This window comes from Panicum virgatum, chromosome 2N, assembly GCF_016808335.1.
Source record: "Panicum virgatum strain AP13 chromosome 2N, P.virgatum_v5, whole genome shotgun sequence".
Lineage (NCBI taxonomy): Eukaryota > Viridiplantae > Streptophyta > Magnoliopsida > Poales > Poaceae > Panicum > Panicum virgatum.
The window spans coordinates 53,162,376-53,180,634 of NC_053146.1; the positions used below are offsets into that span (position 1 = coordinate 53,162,376).

At 48.1% G+C, this 18,259-nt stretch overlaps 2 protein-coding genes across 2 annotated transcripts; both read right to left on the reverse strand.

Moving 5' to 3' along the window:
- Nucleotides 1-3,517: 3,517 nt before the first annotated feature.
- On the reverse strand, nucleotides 3,518-4,242 carry LOC120658918. Its single transcript, XM_039937038.1, has one exon. It carries the CDS (start codon nucleotides 4,075-4,077, stop codon nucleotides 3,823-3,825), a length of 255 nt encoding a protein of 84 aa, XP_039792972.1. The 5' UTR covers nucleotides 4,078-4,242; the 3' UTR covers nucleotides 3,518-3,822.
- A 1,529-nt stretch (nucleotides 4,243-5,771) lies between these two features.
- Nucleotides 5,772-10,243, reverse strand: LOC120661240. Its single transcript, XM_039940003.1, has 2 exons — nucleotides 10,098-10,243; nucleotides 5,772-8,090 (listed from the first exon to the last, which is right to left on the reverse strand). Exons 1-2 carry the CDS (start codon nucleotides 10,119-10,121, stop codon nucleotides 5,880-5,882), a joined length of 2,235 nt encoding a protein of 744 aa, XP_039795937.1. The 5' UTR covers nucleotides 10,122-10,243; the 3' UTR covers nucleotides 5,772-5,879.
- Nucleotides 10,244-18,259: the final 8,016 nt, after the last annotated feature.

The following is an 18,259-nucleotide window of genomic DNA, read 5'->3' on the forward strand; positions in this document are numbered from 1 at the left end:
TTCGGTGGCATCGGGCAGTTGCGTGCGAAATGTCCAGTCTGCCCACAGTTGTAGTACAGGAATAAATTGGGGCGCATCCCCGGCTGCTGCACCCATACCTTCTGCTCACCCTGCTAAGGAACAGGAGGCCTGGCTGTCCCCTGTGACGATGTGTACTGAGGGGGCTTGTATCTCCACTGCTGCTGTGGCTGGTGCTGAAAAGGGGCTCTCTGTGGGCCCGACTGTACCAGACGGAACCTCTGGGGAGCGCTGCTCGAAGATCCCGCTGCCGGCGCCTTTCTCTTCTTCTCCGCTTTATGAGCCAGATGGGCATCCTCCTGAATGATAGCCCCATTGACTAGCTCACTGAAAGTGTCCAACTTAATCATCGCCAGGCGATCTTGGAGCTTGCTGCTAAGCCCTTGCCTGAAGCACGCCTGTTTCTTCTCATCAGTGTCTACGTGATATCCCGCATACTGCGATAAATTGTTGAAGGCCTGGGAATACTGTAGAACACTGTTGTTACCCTGTTTCAGGGCCAAGAACTCGGTGAGCTTTCTTCTGATCACTCATGTTGGAATGTGGTGTGCCCTGAATGCTTCTTTAAACTGGGCCCAGGTGAACCGAGTGCCCTCGGGAAACATGACCACGTGATTGTCCCTCCAAGTGCGTGCGGGACTCCTGAGCTGCTGGGCTGCAAATCCTGTCTTGTCCCCATCATCGTACGGGTGCTGGATGAACTTGAACTCGATGGTCCGGAGCCAGCTATCTGCTTCCAGTGGCTCATCTGCTTTGTGGAACAGTGGCGGTTGAGTGCTCAGAAACTGCTCATATCCGGGGACAGCGGGCTGGTGGTGCTGCTCATGCCGCTGCGCTCTGCCTTGCTCAACAATCTCCCGGAGGAGTGCCGTCTGCTCGTCTCGTCCGGTGAGCATGACCGCAATGGCCTGAGCTAAATCAGGAGGGTTCCGGGTGCTGCCATTCTATATTCAACCATAATTGAATTAGTTACTTTTTTTATTACATAAAAATAATTATGACCGCAACTAATATCTGAATAATGGACTATAGGCTATTCCCTTCCCAGATTGCACGCGTCTACATCATAGGGGACAATGACTGCTGACGAAATGCCGATACGGAAGGCAGGTTGTGGTTCTTGCAGCATGTATTTTTTGTTTTTGTGTTTGCTGTAGTTCCTGACGAAATGTCACATCATTTTTCCTGGGAACGGAAGGCACGCGGAAAAAGTCGTGAGAAAAGTGATAGCACTCAACTATAGGATCCAAACTTCCATTATTTTGCGCGTGTTTACGGGTTACATCCCTGTTAGGTAACACCACCATTGGCAGATTGGACGCGTCTGCAGCGAAATGGTTGGCTACCGGCGGCGAAACTCCGAGATGTGGAAGCCAGGTTAGTTGTGGTTCTCGCCACTGCTGGAGACTGGAGGGGCCTGACTGCATCGAAGGATCTGAAAGTTCGGCGAAGCTACCAATAGTGTGATGAACCACGAAAAGAATCTTGCTCGGATGCAAAGCGGCAGTGATCTTCCTAGCACGAGGATTCAGAACTTGACTAGAAATCAGATCCGCTCGTCTAATCTGTCTAGGGCATTACGGACCTTCAATAAGATGATGCAAAAGCCCTCAAAATGATGTGCTACTACAGAAGACCTCTGCAACTGAAACTCTGCAAGGAGACACCTCAACCTGAACCTCCCATGAATCCATCCATGATCACCATGCATGGTAGATCGAGGCATGTTTGTATCGAAATCAAATCACGGTTCATAAACACAACGAATGAATCAATACAGCTGAAGCTTGTTAAATCATCCCAGCTTATGTACAGTACCGAGTACCCGAACGTACGGTCGATCAATGGCGCGCCAACTCGCTAAGCGCCTGGCATCAGTGCCCCGCGCCGCGGGGGCTGGACACGGCCGGCAGCCTCGCCAGGAGCATGGCCGCCGCCGCCTCCCTCGCCTTCACTGCCGGCGGTGGTGCCAAGCAGGCGGCGGCGTCGCAGGGCGCCGCGCTCACGACACAGCTCATCATACCCGCGGCGGCGACAACGGTGCCAAGAACCAGAGCCACCACGGAACGAAGAAGCGTCCATCTCCTCGGCGAGCCCATCGGCGCGCGGCGATGGGGCAACACTGGCCGGCCGGCGGCGACAACAACTGCTCTTGGGCGATGACGACGACTGGCCTGCTATTTATAGAAGCGCCCCCGTACGTGCGTTTGGTTGAACCGTTCCTGCTGTATCGGCACCACACGTGTGCGCTGCAAGGACATGGCTGGATGCTGTGTGTGGCGCTCATCCCCCGCCACCGTGTAGCTAGCTGCACTGCAGTACCAGGCGAGAAGGGTGCTTTGCAGCTAATTAAGCTCGTTTTTCTTCCCTCCATGTCAGCTTATTAAGATGAGGTGAATAGTTTCCGGATCAGCGAGAAGCAACAGGGGAACGAAGGCGACGGCGAGGAAGATGACAGTAGCTCTTCACCGGTAGGACGGAGAAAGGGATGGCTTTGTGATCTGCGGGCTATCGTGGCTAGTTTCCTTCAGATCTTGTATAACCTGCACGACAGCACGAGCGAGCACAGCTTTTTCAGCCGTGCGAGAGTCCATGGTTCTGCTGCATTTCTACTCATTTTCACTGTACCCGATTTCTCAGAATTATTAATGTTATATATGACATTATTGAATCGAAGGGAATGCACGCAAAACACGCAATATCTACGCAAATATGTAATGCTACGTGCCAGTGATCTCTTTTGTTTTTAGCTAGAATGCATCATCTATTTTGGTTGGTACCTGTTGGCTGTTGCAATGCGAGATGGGATGGGGGTGTGCTTGCATATATGATTATATATATATATATATATATATATATATATATATATATATATATATATATATATATATATATATATATATATAGCAGCAAAAACGCAAGGCATATTTCGTCACTGGTTGGTGCGTGTTGAATTCTGCATTCAGCTGTTGCTGACTAGATGGCATTAAGCTAAATATTTAAGCTCATCCACATTTCTGGCGAGGTGGTTCGTGTGGTTGTCATTTTTAAATGTCATTTTTGAAGTTGCTCAACTTGGCCCATGGATTTGACGCGCTGAAGAAAAAAAACGACAGAAAACTGCAACCAACGCGCTCAGCATCCACATGGAGATCTTAAACAAGAGCTAGCTCATGAAGACATGCTTGAAGCAGACAAATAGATGTGTACCTGTGTGCGAGGTGTAACTTGTAAGGCGCTAGTGCTTGGCCGATTTCACTGACCAACTTTTTGGTCCCTTTCTTACAAGCCATCAAACTCGTGGTCAGCTCTCGGTCATTTGGTAATGGGTATGTTACTCACGATTTTCACGAACGGCGGAGAGTTTCGCACGTCATCAAGGTTTGACAAACCACTAGACCAATGACAAGTCAATGAAGATAGAGACATCTGTTGATCAGATCAGCTGGTGGATCTTGCTGAGGAACAGAGTAGAGAAAGTTAGGCACGCACGCAGCAATTGCAAGAATTCCTCCTTTAAATTTAATTTATATAATCTCATTGAGAAATATTGTGGAATATAGAAATAGAAGTTTTGTGCACAGCCTATGCTAGTAACCAAGAATTTAAAAACAAAAAAAAATATCAAAGAATCTTGTAACCAAGACACCAATGCAACTACATGCCTCGGCAGAGTATATACAGTTTCCTATGGCATCATCAACCTATGTATGTATGTATGTATGTATGTATGCATGCATGCATGCTCGTAGTAATCGTAATCAGCCCAAGGCCTGCAAACGGATCCGATCCGAAGATCCCTCCCTAGTGACCCGGGCCCCTGGGGCTGGGCCCCGCCGGCAGCCTCGCCATGAGCATCTCCACCGTCTCCCTCGCCTTCTCCACCACCGCCGCCGCCGGGTCCACCACCAAGTACGCCGCGGCCTCGTCCCCGCCGCGCATCCCGCCGCCACTCGTCGGCGCCGGCCTCGCGGCGCCGGCGACGCCCGCGCCCGCGAGGAAGATGACCGCGAGCATGGCGAAGATCACCGCGAGCAGCCGCCTCGACGAGGAAGCCATCAGCCGACGATGCCGATCGATCCCAGTAGCCGAGCTGCAGCTGCCGCGATCGAGCGCGCCTCGTCCTCGTCCCCAACCTCAAGGCTGAGCAGGTGGGTGCGCGCGTGCGACCGTGCGCCTGTGTTGCTTGCTTGGGTGGGTTGTACGCGAGCTCGCGCGGGTTTGGCGGTGCCCGGTCGGTGTGCGTGGCGCGCGCGGCTACTTATAGAGGCGGAGGCCGTTGGGCGCCGGCCCGGTCGGTGCCGGTTGGATGCCCACTAGTGTGCTAGAGAGCGCGGACGGTTGGTTGGTGCGGGATCGGAGGTGCCCCGGTGGAAAGCGCAAAGCCGGCGGCCGGCCGTGTGAGCGCGTGGATCTGCCGAGGCCGAGACGAGAACAGCTGCGTACGAGAGGAATCCCGCGTGTACGCTGCTTCGCTGTGACATGCTGGTGTGTGTGACGTACTGACGTGTGTGTTGACAAGGGAAGCGGATGGGAAAGAAAGAGAGACGACGGGCGGGTTTGGTGCGCTGGGAGGTTGCAGTGGGGGGCGCTTGGACTTGGCTGATACGTTCGCGCGCACTCGCCGTTCGTTTCCAAAAACCAAAATTCCACATGGTCGTCGTCGAGTCAGATCAGCCGGGTCATCACGAGTTAGGCGCATGCGTTTTTTGTTTTTTTTAGCTAGCGAACACGTGTCAAAATCGTGGGGTTTTGTGATGAATAATTCATTCAAGCTTTTTTTTAGACTAATAATTCATTCAAGCTAGCAGAGTCGGCGCGTCCAGTTTTGGGAGATCGGATGCTTCGACGACAGCTCTTGGGTTTGCGTTTCAGCTAGCGTCCATTAGGCATTAGGAACTGTTGGAGAGGGATTTTTTCTCATTTTCCTAAAAACCAAGGATTAGGAAGGCAAATAGGTAATTCTTAGAGATGCTCTTAGTCATTCATGGTGATTGTGTGGACACCTAGCTCACTTGCTGCACACATTTGCTGTCTGTTAAAAACCACCGGTCATCGATGATACCCATCGGTAACCGACGCTTACCATTTACCGACACCTACTGTACGAAACCGACTCTGCTTACCGATTGTACGCGAACGAATTGAATTTTGAATTTAGCTCGTATTATGATATTCCACTAGTTACCGCAGTCACAGTACATACCGTCGAGGACAGAAGGCATAACGGAATTGTAAACCATAGACTTGACAGCAGAGACTTACACATGCACGGAGGTGTGATTTGGATGGGGCAGCTAGCTGTTACTAGCCCCTGCCTTACTTCATGAAACGAAATAAAACATGTGTCCTTGCTAGATGCATCATCGGGCTGGTCATTTCGATTCAAGTCTAAATTTTTTTCTTTTAAAATTTGGTAATCATATTTGTCTACCATTTGGACCGAGGCTAAATCTTGACATGCTTTTGTCATCAACCCAAACGGAACTTTATCTTACCAATTTTTACCATTTCCAATAATTTGAATATAGATTTTACATCAAAGCTTAGGAATCCCAACTTGCCACCCTTTCGAGAATTCAAAACTGCATAACTCATTTTCGTTCAAAAAAGAAAACAACCTCCATAATTCATGGTAGTCTCGCAGATATAAATCACCATCACCACATACATATATATAGGTGCACAACAACAAAATCACCATATATGTCTAAGTGCACATATTTGTACCTTCAAGCAAACAAACTCAAATAGCAGTACATACATGTAATGATATATAGGGACAACCAAATTAACCAGACAATAAAAAGGAAAACGGGGCAAAACACCACTGCAATAACAACTAGCAGTTCTCACTTCGTCTACTTCGAAGATGAGCTCTGCAGCACAGTGTTTGGAGTTGCATTTTCCGAATCCTCTTCGAAGTTAGTCCATGGATGTCGAGGAGCTCTTGGGATGCGTTCAAAAAGAAGATTTGCATTTGTGCAATTTACTGAGTCGATCATGTAAATTTCTCTCTCTCTACCTTTTTCCACGAGATCGACCTCATAGTACAAGTCCCCTAGCTGATTATGTGCCATGAGAAGCCAGATGAAGGTGAGGAGCTCCCCTCCCATGCTCAGCCGGCGAGCATGCTCCTCTGGGCGGGACTTCCCAGCTGCATAGATGAGCAGCCGCACCCATGCCCCCGCAAGCATTTGCAGTGCTGCACGAAGATCCTCCTCACGCTTCACCATGTCTTCCACTAGGGAGAAAGCTTGCCCGGTCAAATCGAACGCATTCTCAAATGCAGTAGATTGTGTTGGCAAATCAATCAGAAAAGACTCCTTGCTACCACCAGATCTATCTCTGAAACTCTTGGTGGCTATTACTAGTAAGTCATGCACGTTACCTCCAACAGGTAGCAATGCAGGGTGCACGACCAACAGGAACAACATGTAATCAGACATCCCCTTGCATGAATCTATAAGGAGATGCATCTCCTGCATTATCCTTCCCATGTTAGCCTGGCCGCTTGCCTTGAACAGGAGCAAGTCTGTGAAGACGTGCATCAACAACAAGGCCTCCTCAAAGGGGCGTTGGATCACATCATACAATTCAGAAGGCAAAGGCATGGGGCAGCTCGAGGTGGCCCCCTCCTCTCTATTGATCTCTTGGTAGATGAGATCCTTCGTTTCAGTGGTAACTTTAGCATGCCTGATGTGTCGAATGCTAGTCCAAATCTCCTTAGCTCCAACCTTAACCATCATTTGAGCTATCCTCGACCTATCATCAGCAACACAAGAGTTTAAGAAGTTGTATTGCCCAATTGAGTTTGACCACCATGGCTTTATTTCTGGCTGGATCTTCGCAAAGATAGACCATGGTACTCTGGCGAGGATACTGCATCTTCCATGTCTATCTTGGTGTGGTTCCATGAACACCAATGCCCGTGGTGAAATAATAGCAAGAATGATAGCAAAAGCCTCCAAGCAAAAAGCTCCTATGAATAATATATAGGTTATAACTACATCATCACTTCTTGGTGGAGACCTGTAGTGCCTTTTCTTGTTGTTGCTCATCAAGAGGAACAACACAAAAGCAACCATTGAGGAGGTGAGGGAGACACATCGAAGTATGAGCCCACCCCTTGCTTGGATCACTTTTGCTTTTGTGTAGAGATCGTCGTACATCATGCTAAGCTCAATCTCCATTAGCTTGAAAACTACTTGTGTGTGTCTTGGTGTCATTGGTTGGTTGTCATGAAAGTAATATCGAAATGACGTTTTGGTGTCCCGCTCCATCTGGTATATTTTCCTTCCAGCAAATACCTCATGAACACCTAGATTGGAGTGAAGAGCACGCTTGACGATCGATGAATATTTCATATCAGTTTGAAGATGCATGTATCCACCTCTATGTACTCTCTTTTTGGATGATTCATTTGCAACTATGGTTGTCTGAGTGGAATCATCAAATACAATAATGCTGCTCATAGCAGAGCTCTTGAGGCCTTTCTGGCTCCCACACTTGAGCGCCCATATCCTCTCCCCATACTTGATGACTCCGGCGACAAATACAAAGGCCGCCGGTATCACAAGCTGGTTATGTGCCATTGAATTCCATAACACATAGAGAACTAGGCATACTTGGACTAGCATGTTCAGCAAATGCCTCAGCCATAGCTCATTGTCCTCCAGGGAGAAGGCAGTCACAGTGTCTTGCCCGCCAAGGTGCACAAGAAGGAATGGTGCCCACAAGAGAGTGAGAGGGTGGCTTGGGCTGGACAATGCTTGGGATTGAAGGCATTCTTGGTAACATCTATCACCATTTGCAGTAGTAGTTGTGGTGGCGGGTAGATGTCTTGAGAGGTAACCTAGGGCGTATACAGCAATGAAGTCCGCTGATAGGTATGCAAGCCATAGTGAGACCCTGAGAAGAGCATTGCTGCTGCGGCGCCTAAGGCCACCAACGAAGAAGAGCAACAATTGCAGGGCGAAGCTTAACAGCAACAATATCTGAATCTCCCAATCAACAATCACTTGGACAATGAGGCCGTTCCAAGCTTGGGCCATGCTTCTTTGACACTTCACCTAGTTAGGAGTTACACATCAGAGAGGACATTCTAATTGGAACATCGTATGTGTGTGTTTCAGCTAACACTTGATTTAGTGAGTGCATAAATGCTCTCCTATATACAAAGAAAAATATGGTCGTCTCTCTATATATTTGCATGGTGTGAATAATGATATTATATTGTTTTGTGCTATAAACAAAATTTTTGTACAACAGGTACCAATATGAACAAGCGTATATATAGTCCAACATGTTTTTCACAATGTGACTATCAAATGTATACAAAAAAAAGTTCCATTTGTGTCTGTCACACACACTTTTTAAAACTTCTGATCATGATCCCACACCACAAATACCCTAAAAGTTTCATGTTGTTTATTTTTTACGAAGGGCAACTTAGAAAGTTATCCTAAACTTCGCTTGAAAAGGTATATTTTACAACCGTAAGCTTTGCTAAAAGTCTTGAAAGTAATGTAAACATTGTAACCAGAAATGTTAATTGTACACCCTAAACCATTTGCTTTTGAATCTTAGGATGAGTTAAGTGGTTTTAAAAATCACACACAAAAGATTAGTAGACGCGGCCGGTATTTCTTTTTAAGTGTAGACGAAAAGTTGCCCCGAGCAAACAAAAACAAGATGATACTATTGCAATTCACCCGCTCTTAGAAATTCATTTCTAGGGGCGGGTGGTAGCCCATCAGCAACTAGAAATGACCACTATTTCTGGGTGCAGTTTAGCCCCCGCCTGACCTTGGAAATGGTGGCATTTCTAGGCACGGTTAGTTTCACCACTGCACCTCGAAATAGATTTCTAGGAGTGGCTCGCATGATTAACCCTACAAATATTGTACAAAACTCCAACCAGCTTCTTCCTCCTCAAGACACACATGGGGATAGAACAGTGACGACAGAGGGAGGTCCTGCCAAAAGTTTCAAGAAATAAAAGTGTCTACCTTCCACTCGAGCATTTAACCCTCTCCCTACACTCGAATTCTGAGCCACTAGATCTGAAATAGAGAGCTGATATCAACTCCCACTCCTCATCTTCTTCTACTTCGGTCAAGGCATTTGAGCCCAGCAGCTGCCCGCCGCTCACTGCCTCCTCCACCAGACCACCACCCTCTGCCTCACCAGCGCCGTCCCCGACGCAAGCGCGGTCCGCCCTATCTCCGCCGCCCCTCTTTCCTCCCTCCTCCTCCTCCTCCTCCTCCTCCTCTTTCAATGTTTGTCCCCGTCGTCGAACTCACTACAGCCATTCGCCCTCACCTCCGGCGGCTCCCGCCGCCGGATCCGTCGCCACCGGCTCGACAACCCACACACTGAATCCTTGCCGTCAATGCTAGCCCCACCCTTACACAAGCCAATCAGGAGTCCACCACTGTCCAACGAATGGCACCCCCAACGCCCCATCTCACCGCCAGCGCCGCCCGCTACCCTGCCACCCCGAAGATTCTTCTATGTCCGCTGGACCTAGGTATCCCCAAACCCTGAACCAGAAAATGCTCGCCGGAGTTGGCCAGAGGTAGAGAAGGAGGAGAGATGGTACAGAAAAAATTCCTGAGTGTGGAGAGACCGAAAAACACTCGAGCATGATATAGCAATTCCGAAAATAAAAGGCGGGGGAATCCTAATTTCCTTGGAGTTGGTAGCTATAGGATGTAAGTATGATGCCACATGATAAAATACCACAAGGCCGTATCAAATTATATTTAAAAAATGGCAACATGCATATAACGCACCTCAGGCGTATCAAAATATTCCACTTCGCCAAATTTGTCGTGCCACAGAGTGGAGCTAGCGCAACATATTATTTATCCGGCTAATTAAATATCATGGAAGATTCCTGGAAGGTCATTCTTTTTTTTCCAAAAAAAAAATGTTCCCAAGAATCATGTTTATACTTGGTACTTGAAACCGCAAAATGAAATCAAATCATAACTTGTTTTTGCAAGAAATATGAAATCATAACTGGGGAGATGAAGATAAGCCGTGTATACTTGAGTTGCAGATTTGCAGTTTACCTTACAATGACACTCAGCTCGCATGCATCGACCGAGTTTCTTGCTGGATCCCAGGGGAATATTTGCACGCGTTGTTGGCAACTAAGGGTACGCAGGTTTTGGTTTAAAATTTCCCCTCCTCTTATCTTATAGTACTAGACGGACAGCCCTGAGATGCGTGTCATAGATCTTATAACACATACATAAGTAAATTGATCTTTATTCCTTTCTTGTGCTCACCAAGCATCGACCACCTTTTACCTTTATGGGGACACAAGAAACCCACAGCATCTATAACAGTGAGTCACTGTTGTTTTATGGAGGCTTTCGTGTATACATCCCTTTCTTGTGCTCTTGAACCAAGCATCGACCACCTTTATGGAGGACACAAGTAATGCTTCCTAATAAGATTGCTGGAACTATTGTTCTAGCTTCTTAATAAAGTTATTCCACTTCAAAAAAAAATCAACCTTAAAAGTTATTTAAATATAGTCAACTGGGATCGTTTGAACCGAAACTTCTGAAGGTGCTCACTTTTGTTTATCTGATTAGCTTATAAGTATGTTCAAATTCAATTGCACTTATTTCCCATGCCTTGAGTAATTAACTTTAATTTAGAGTGATCAGTTTTAGAAATATTGTGCAAATATTTACTACATGAATAATGTGTGTGTGTGTGGGGGGGGGGGGGGGGGGCTTGGGAGCGGAAGGGGTGACTGAAACGAGTCGGGCGGGATGGTTGGCATCTCCCGCACGTGAAAAGGAGTTTTAGCAAACTAGATTTTTGCTTTGGTATATTGGGGTTAAGGAGAGAGAAATTTAGATTATTTGCTAAAAAAAATTTGGGATACCAATCCATATACCAATCTGCTGAAGCTGTTTTTTATTTTTTTGGATTTTAGGTAGGGGTGTCAATTAGTGACCCTTAGTGCACCTCCAACCTTCTTTATTTTAAAATTTTACACTAATTTTATTTTGAAGAAATAGTATTAAATTTTGAACTAAAGAGGGTTGGAGGGGCATCTAAGGATCACCAATTTGCACCTCTAATTTTAGGTGTCCTCACAGTTTTCAAGGATATATATCCATTATACTAAATGTACTGGAGAATCTCTAAAAACGTTCGACTTAGGCTCTGTTTGGGGGAGCTGGAGCTTTTCCAAAAACTCATATTTGCAGAAGCTCCACCCGCTGGGCCCAATAGCTGCTTTCCAGAGAAGCTTGTCGTTCTGTTTGGCGTAGCTTGCCGTGTTCAGCTTCTCAGGGAGGGGGGCCAACGGGAGGGGCGGCAGTGCCGTCGAGCCGCGCGGAGGGGAGGAGTTGCACGCCACCTGCGTGGAGGGGAGCACTACTACAATTTTGATTTTCGGAGGCGCGCATTTTTTATTTTCAGAGGCGTTTTTTGGAAACGCCTCAGAGCTATAGTCAGTGTAAATACAACATTTACAAAAGCGTTTTTGTGCACGCCTCGGTTAATCAAATAAAAAAATAAAAAAAAGAAAAACCCATGACAGGCCCGGCGAGCCCAACATGGGCCCGGCGAGCCCATCTGGGCCGCGCAGCCGCGGCCCCGCCGCACGCCTGCCTCCCGTAGCGCCACCCGTAGCGCGGCCACCGATAGCGCGGCCGCCGGAAGCCGCCGTAGCACCGCCCGTAGTGCGGCCGCCGGATCCGGGCCGGGCGCCGCCGGATCCGGCCACCCGGCGCCGCGCGGCCGCCCCTCCACGGCCTCCACGGCCGCCCCTCCGCCTCGGGTTCCTTGGGCGACGCGACCTCGACGGGTGCCTCCCCGGCGGCCGGCGCGGAGGCGGGGGAAGGGGAGGAGGTGGAGGTGAGGCTTGGCGCCGGCCCGCAGGGGCCTGAGGGAGGTAGGGCGTGGGGAGAAGGTGGAGGTCGCCATGGCCATGGAGCGGCTGGGCGGCGAGGGAGGGAGCAGCCGAGAGAGAAGGGCAAGAGAGAGAGAGGGAGAGGGCGGCCGCCAGAGAGAGAGGGTGGGTTAGGGTTTGAGGGAGTCATGTATATATACTTGGAGCATCTATTGGGCTGGGACGGGCTGGGCTTTTTAACTGAGGCGGACCTTTATAACGTGAACGCCTCTGAAAATACGACGATTAATAGAGGCGTTCACGTTACATTTGAACGCCTCTGTTAATCGATTTTCTGAGCCATTTTTCGGAAATGCCTCAGTTAATAAAATATGACCGCCTCTGTTAATGCTAGGCATTAACAGAGGCGTTCATTTTTTGTGCACGCCTCAGAGGACTTTTTAAAGTGCCTCGCAAAATCCAGAATTGTAGTAGTGGAGGGGCGGCGGCGCCGTCGGGCTGCGCGGAGGAGAGGAGCGCTATCAAGCTGGCGCGGAGATGTGGGCCGAATATATGAAGTTTGTTTTCTTCCTCTGTGCATCTCCCTTATGGCAGAGGATGGGAGGCGTCGGTCCGAGCAAAAGCTCGGGAAGCTGGTCCTCTCCTGCTTCTTCGTTTGTAGTGTAAAAGAGACTTTTAGAGCTTTTCGTTGGTTGGAGAATCTACTCCGTTTGTGGTAGATTGTAGCTTTTGGAGCTTCCTATAGAAGCAAAAGCTCCCAAAAGCTTAAACAAACAGGACCTTAGGTACTTGGCCAGCGATCCCCGATTGCCAAATATAGCATGTCTGGTGCTGCAATCACTACGTGACGGCGAGTGAGCGGGCGTGCAGCCGTGTTGGATCATCTCCACTTGGACAAAGGCGAAAACTTCTTGCTATAAAAGACGATATAAATTGAAGCAGAGATATATATATATTTCAGATTTGAATAGAGTGCACAGCGTTGTCCCTCCTGTCCAGCGTCCACCTCATCTGCTTGGAACGCAAAGTAACCTCTCTTTACCTCTGGTTGGCACCTGGCACAGGCATGCAGGAGCTGGCAGAAGTGGCATGGCATCGGTCCGCTTGTACTAGCAGTCAGCCAGAGGCAGTCCACCCCCTTGGATTTGAACGACAACTCCAGCGGGCGCGCATGCAGCAGGCTACTCTATATGGGATTATGTTGGGATCCAATCATGAAAAGAGGGCGATGGGGTTCAAATGGTTCATGGTTAACGTAACAGTAAGACCCACTGCCTTCTGAATAGCTCACCTCACCAGGCCCTGCAGATCACCCGATCGAGGACTTGAGCTGATGGTTGCTACCAGATGTGACCATGCAGTGCTTAGTTTAACCCAGGGTGAGATCTCTGTCTCCCGTGCCATGCATCTAGCCCTGTTCAAAACTCACCGGAACTGCAGAACAATAGAATGCACTGCATACACATGTCCCCGCACTCCGGCAGTCCGTCGGCTGAGGTGGTCTCTGTTGCCGCCGATGGACCGGCCGGCCGCCACGTCTTTCACCACAGCCTCCTATTCCCACTCTTGATAGCTGCTGCACTTCGTCGAAGGCGGGCATCCTTTCAGTGACCCACATCCAGTACGGGTGGAGTACTGATCTGACCAGGTAAAGACGTAAATAGCAGGCCGGCCGGTGAGATCAGGCCCGTTTGGTTTCCGTTGCGCTATTTGCGCTAAAAAAATTGCATGTATTGAGTAATAAATAAAATTTATTTGTAAAGCTTTTTCACAGATGAACGTAACTTTTCGAGAGGAATCTAACGACGGCAATTAATCGATGGTTGGCTATAGTAATACTACAATAACCAACCTCTAGTCACGTAGTCAAAGGCATCATTAGATTCGTCTCACGAAGCAGCGCAGGGATTGTGCACTACCGGAAATCTCACTTTTGACGTGTGCAAGTTCACGGGCACACGACAAACATAAATTTTGCCGAGTGTGCTCAAGAAAACACACGGCAAAATTAAAGCACACGGCAAAATCATTCCGTAGTGGCCTTGAGTATTTTGGCCGAGTATTTTGGCTTTTGCCGTGTGCCGTGGCACACGGCTCAAGAAAACACACGACAAATCTAATTTTGCCGTGAGTATTTTGGTCTTTGTTGTGTGCCGTGGCACACGGCAAAAGAGCCGATTCCCGTAGTGGTGGAGTTAATTTTGTAAACTAATTTTTATTTAATATCTATAATTATTGGTCAAAATTTGTGTTACTCCCTAACACACGCAAACCAAACCTGCCTGTACCTGCCGCTGCAAAAGCGTGCGCCTGTGGCAGTTTCGATCGCCCTTGGTCTCCTGCGCGCAACCACTCCAGTCCCGGGCCTCGCGCAGCTAGCGCTCCTCTCCGGCGCCTCGTCGGTGCGCAAAGGTTTGTGCCAGACGAACCGGTCTGATGATTAACTTAACCCCCGTGATCGATCACAGGTAATAACAAAGATCGACGGCCTGGGCTTGATTAGGCACGCACGTAACGTAACGTACTGTTGCTAGATCCATCAGTGATCCTCCTCCCTCCGATACATACCATCATCGATCGCGTACCATGTTTCAAAACCAAAAAAAAAAGGTCAACAAGGAAAAAGGCAAGCAAGTCCAGGCAGCCGAGCGCCAGGTGATGATTCCTGCTCTTCGTCCTGACACCGCGTGGCGCGCGCGGCCGTGTAACACCCGTTGCCGCCGGTGAGATACCACGACGCGAGAATCACAGAGAGATCGAGATCCGACAGAACGAGGACAGATTGTCCCGTCCGAGTAACTTGTTCAAAATTCAGTTTGAAACGAACATAACACTATTTATGTCATTTCGAGTAATTTTGGTGATCGAATGACAACGCAATCAATGTGACTAATATGATTGTTAAGATGACCATTCTCAGACTTTTAGGTTCAAGTGATGACAAAGAGAGAAGATAGCCAGCGCCCTGAAAGCTCTTCGGTTGGTTGTCGGAAGAACCGACACCATGGTATTTTGGTGCAGAAGGGAATCGAAGCCAAGTCAGCTTATAGTCACCGGATGAACCGGTGGTTCAAAAAGGGGCATCGGTGCATCGGGCATACTATGTTCCAGAGACGATGTCAAGCGCCTAGGAAAAGATTCTTCAGCACCGGTTGAACTGGTGAAGCATCGTTGCATACCATCGGTGTAATGACGTCAGCAGAAGAGAAGAAGGCCAACGGAGTGCTGTGAGTGACTGGTTTAACCGACGGTCAAACATCGGTTCAACCGATGATCACTGTGTCAGCTGTCAGGAGTTCAACGGCTACTTCGGGTCTGAGAGTGACCGGATGAACCGACGCTACCCCAGCCAGAGGCATCGATTCATCCGATGATACGCAGTTTTCTGCTGACCGTTGGAGCAACGGCTACAAGACTTGGTGGACTATATATACGCCTCACCCCGGCCATTTGAAGTTTGCTGGAGTTGCTGGACATCCCACACACACCCAAGAACATCTCCAAGCCATACAAGAGCATCAAGATTATATCCTTAGTCCTTAGCACACTTTGAGAGTGTTGTGTAAAGGATTAGCTCTTAGTGAGTGAGATTGCAAGGCTTCGAGCTTTTGTGCTATGGTTCATTAGCGAACCAAAACAAGAGCTTGGTGCGCGGCACCTTGGAGCGTGAAGCTCGCCGGCAACGTCATCGACCCTCCGACTTGGTGTGGAGCGGCGACGACATCTTTGTGCGGGGGATGTGGAGACCCCATCCTTTGTGGAGAAGCTCCTTAGTGGAACCCGGGGCCAAGGTGACCGTGATTGTGTTCACAGAAAAGACTTGGTGGCCGAGTAGCAATACTCTTAGTGAGTGCTACAATAACATGGATGTAGGTGTGCCTTTGTGGCTAACCGAACCACGGGATAAACACCCGCGTCAAGAGTTTGCTATCTCCTATCCCACTCATTAAGCTTCCGCATTTCTACTAGCAATTTGTGTGCCTTTACTTTCATAGAATAGTTTTTTATAGGAAAGACTATAGGTTGCTAAACTCTTTTGGGATAGGGGTTTCATACTAGAACAACCTAGTTGCACATCTAGATAGCACGTTTTAGTTTAAGTTTTGTGCAAACTAGTTGGAGCCATATGTCAAAGTTTTTATTAGTGCCTAATTCACCGCCTCCCCCTCTTAGGCTAGAGCACCCGATCCCTTTCACAGTTCATGTCTAACTCCATTACAGTTCTGGGTCTTATACCCGTCACACACACAGGTTGGCGCGCAGGCTGGTGTTACTGCTGTTACAAAAAAACGTAATGCTACTAGATATGCCTTCTCCTTGCCGGTACGTCACAGCCCAGTCGTCACATCACCCCCCCTCCCCCTTGAGACGAAGCTTGGTCCCAAGCCATGGCGTCCGGGAACTACTTCTGGACGACGTAGAGGTCTTCTCAAGTAGTTGAAACGTGCGAAAAGCCAAACCACTGAATGAGAACTTGAGGGATAGCAGTATTACCTCTTTTCACCAGAGGCGGTCAAGTATCTTCTCCAGTGAAGTAGGGTGCACACTGAGATCGACCAGTTTGGTGATGTCAGAGTAATGTGGAGTATGATCAGGTACGAAAGGTTTCAGTTGTGAAACATGAAAAATGTGCACTCGACTGTCAGGTGGGAGATCCAGCCGATAAGCAGCACCACCGATACGCTCCAAGACCGAGTAAGGTCCAAAGAACTTGAAAGCAAGTTTGGGAAAATGACGATTTACCACCGACGATTGGGCATACGGCTATAGTTTAAGAAGCACTTGTTCACCGACTTGAAAAATTCTGTCAGTGCAAAGTTTGTCGGCCTGTTGTTTCATGCGATTTTGAGCTGTCAGCAATTGATCTTTCAACATCTGAGTATGGTGCTCCCGCTGCAGAAGTAAGTCTTCCACGGCTGAGTCAGAAGAAGAAGAAGTAGTAGGTGCAGGCGAGATCACTCCCAAATTGGGCTCATAGCCATACAGAGCTCTAAACAGCGAACAACCCAGGGTAGAATGCAGAGAAGAGTTATACCAGGGTTCAGTCAAAGGCAACCGACGCTTCTAGTGAGTAGGGGACTGATAAATAGCACAACGCAAATACATCTCGAGACATTGGTTCATCCGTTCAGTTTGGCCATCAGTTTGTGGATGGTAGGTTGTACTGTGAATCAACTTGGTGCCCAATTGAGTGAACAGAGACTGCCAAACTATACTGGGGAAAATACGATCACGGTCTGAAACCATCGACTTAGGAACCCCATGCAACTTAATCACAGAGTCCAGTAACAGCTTGGCTACCTGATGGGTAGTAAAAGGGTGTTTAAGAGCCAAAAAAATGTGCATATTTAGTGAACCTATCCACTACCACCAGAATTAAAGCCCTCAGATGTTGGCAATCCTTCCACCAAGTCAAGGCTGATATCCTGTCATGCACCATTAGGAATGGGCAGAGGCTGAAGTAACCCAACCAGGTGAGAATGCTCATACTTAGCAAATTGACGGATATTGCATTGTTTGACAAAATCCTCCACATCCCGTTTGAGTCCTTTCCAATGAAAATGATGCTTCACTTTGTGATAAGTGGGAAGAATACCAGAGTGATCATCAATTGGAGTTGAATGGAAAGTTGCAATAACTTTAGTTCTCAAGGCAGAATTCTAACCCAGTCAAACATGATTATTGTGTTTAATGAGTCCATTCTCTAAATAAAAACCCTGAGCATTTGGGGAAGCCACAGCCAAGGATTGAAGAAGTTGTTGTGCTGTAGGATCAGGGTGATAAGAATTTAAAACTTCCTGAACCCACTTTGGTGTAGCTTCAGAAAGAGCCATGACATGCCCAATTCGAGATAAGGCAACAGCAGCCAAGTTCTCTTTCCCTTTCCTGTAAACCACTTTGAATTTGAGGCCCATTATGCGTGTCATGGCCTTTCTCTGCAAATCAGACTGAAGATTTTGTTCAGTCAAGAAGGACAAACTTTTATGGTCAGTTTGGATGATGAACTCTTGTCTCTGCAAGTAGGATCTCCACTTACCAACAGCCATGATTAAGGCCAAAAATTCCTTCTCATAAATGGAAAGCTGCTGATGTTTGGGACCCAGTGCTTTACTGAGGAAGGCAATAGGTCTGCCTTATTGCACGAGGACTGCCCCTACACCAGATGCACAGGCATCAGTTTCCACTACAAAAGGTTCAGAGAAATTGGGTAAAGCCAAGACTGGAGTATGGGACATCAGAGCCTTAAGGGCCTGAAAATCCTGATCAGCAGTTGTAGTCCACAGAAACTGTTGTTTCTTCAATAAATTGGTGAGAGGTTTGGCCACTATACCATAGTTCTGCGCAAATCTTCTATAG

Bases quoted from the DNA above. Each gene is read 5' to 3' on its own strand.
- LOC120661240 (XM_039940003.1), bottom strand. From the start codon at position 10,121: ATGCGAGCTGAGTGTCATTGTAAG. The intron at 8,091-10,097 runs GTAAACTGCAAA...ACTCCTAACTAG, and splicing joins GAGCTGAGTGTCATTGTAAG to GTGAAGTGTCAAAGAAGCAT.
- LOC120658918 (XM_039937038.1), bottom strand. From the start codon at position 4,077: ATGGCTTCCTCGTCGAGGCGGCTGCTCGCGGTGATCTTCGCCATGCTC.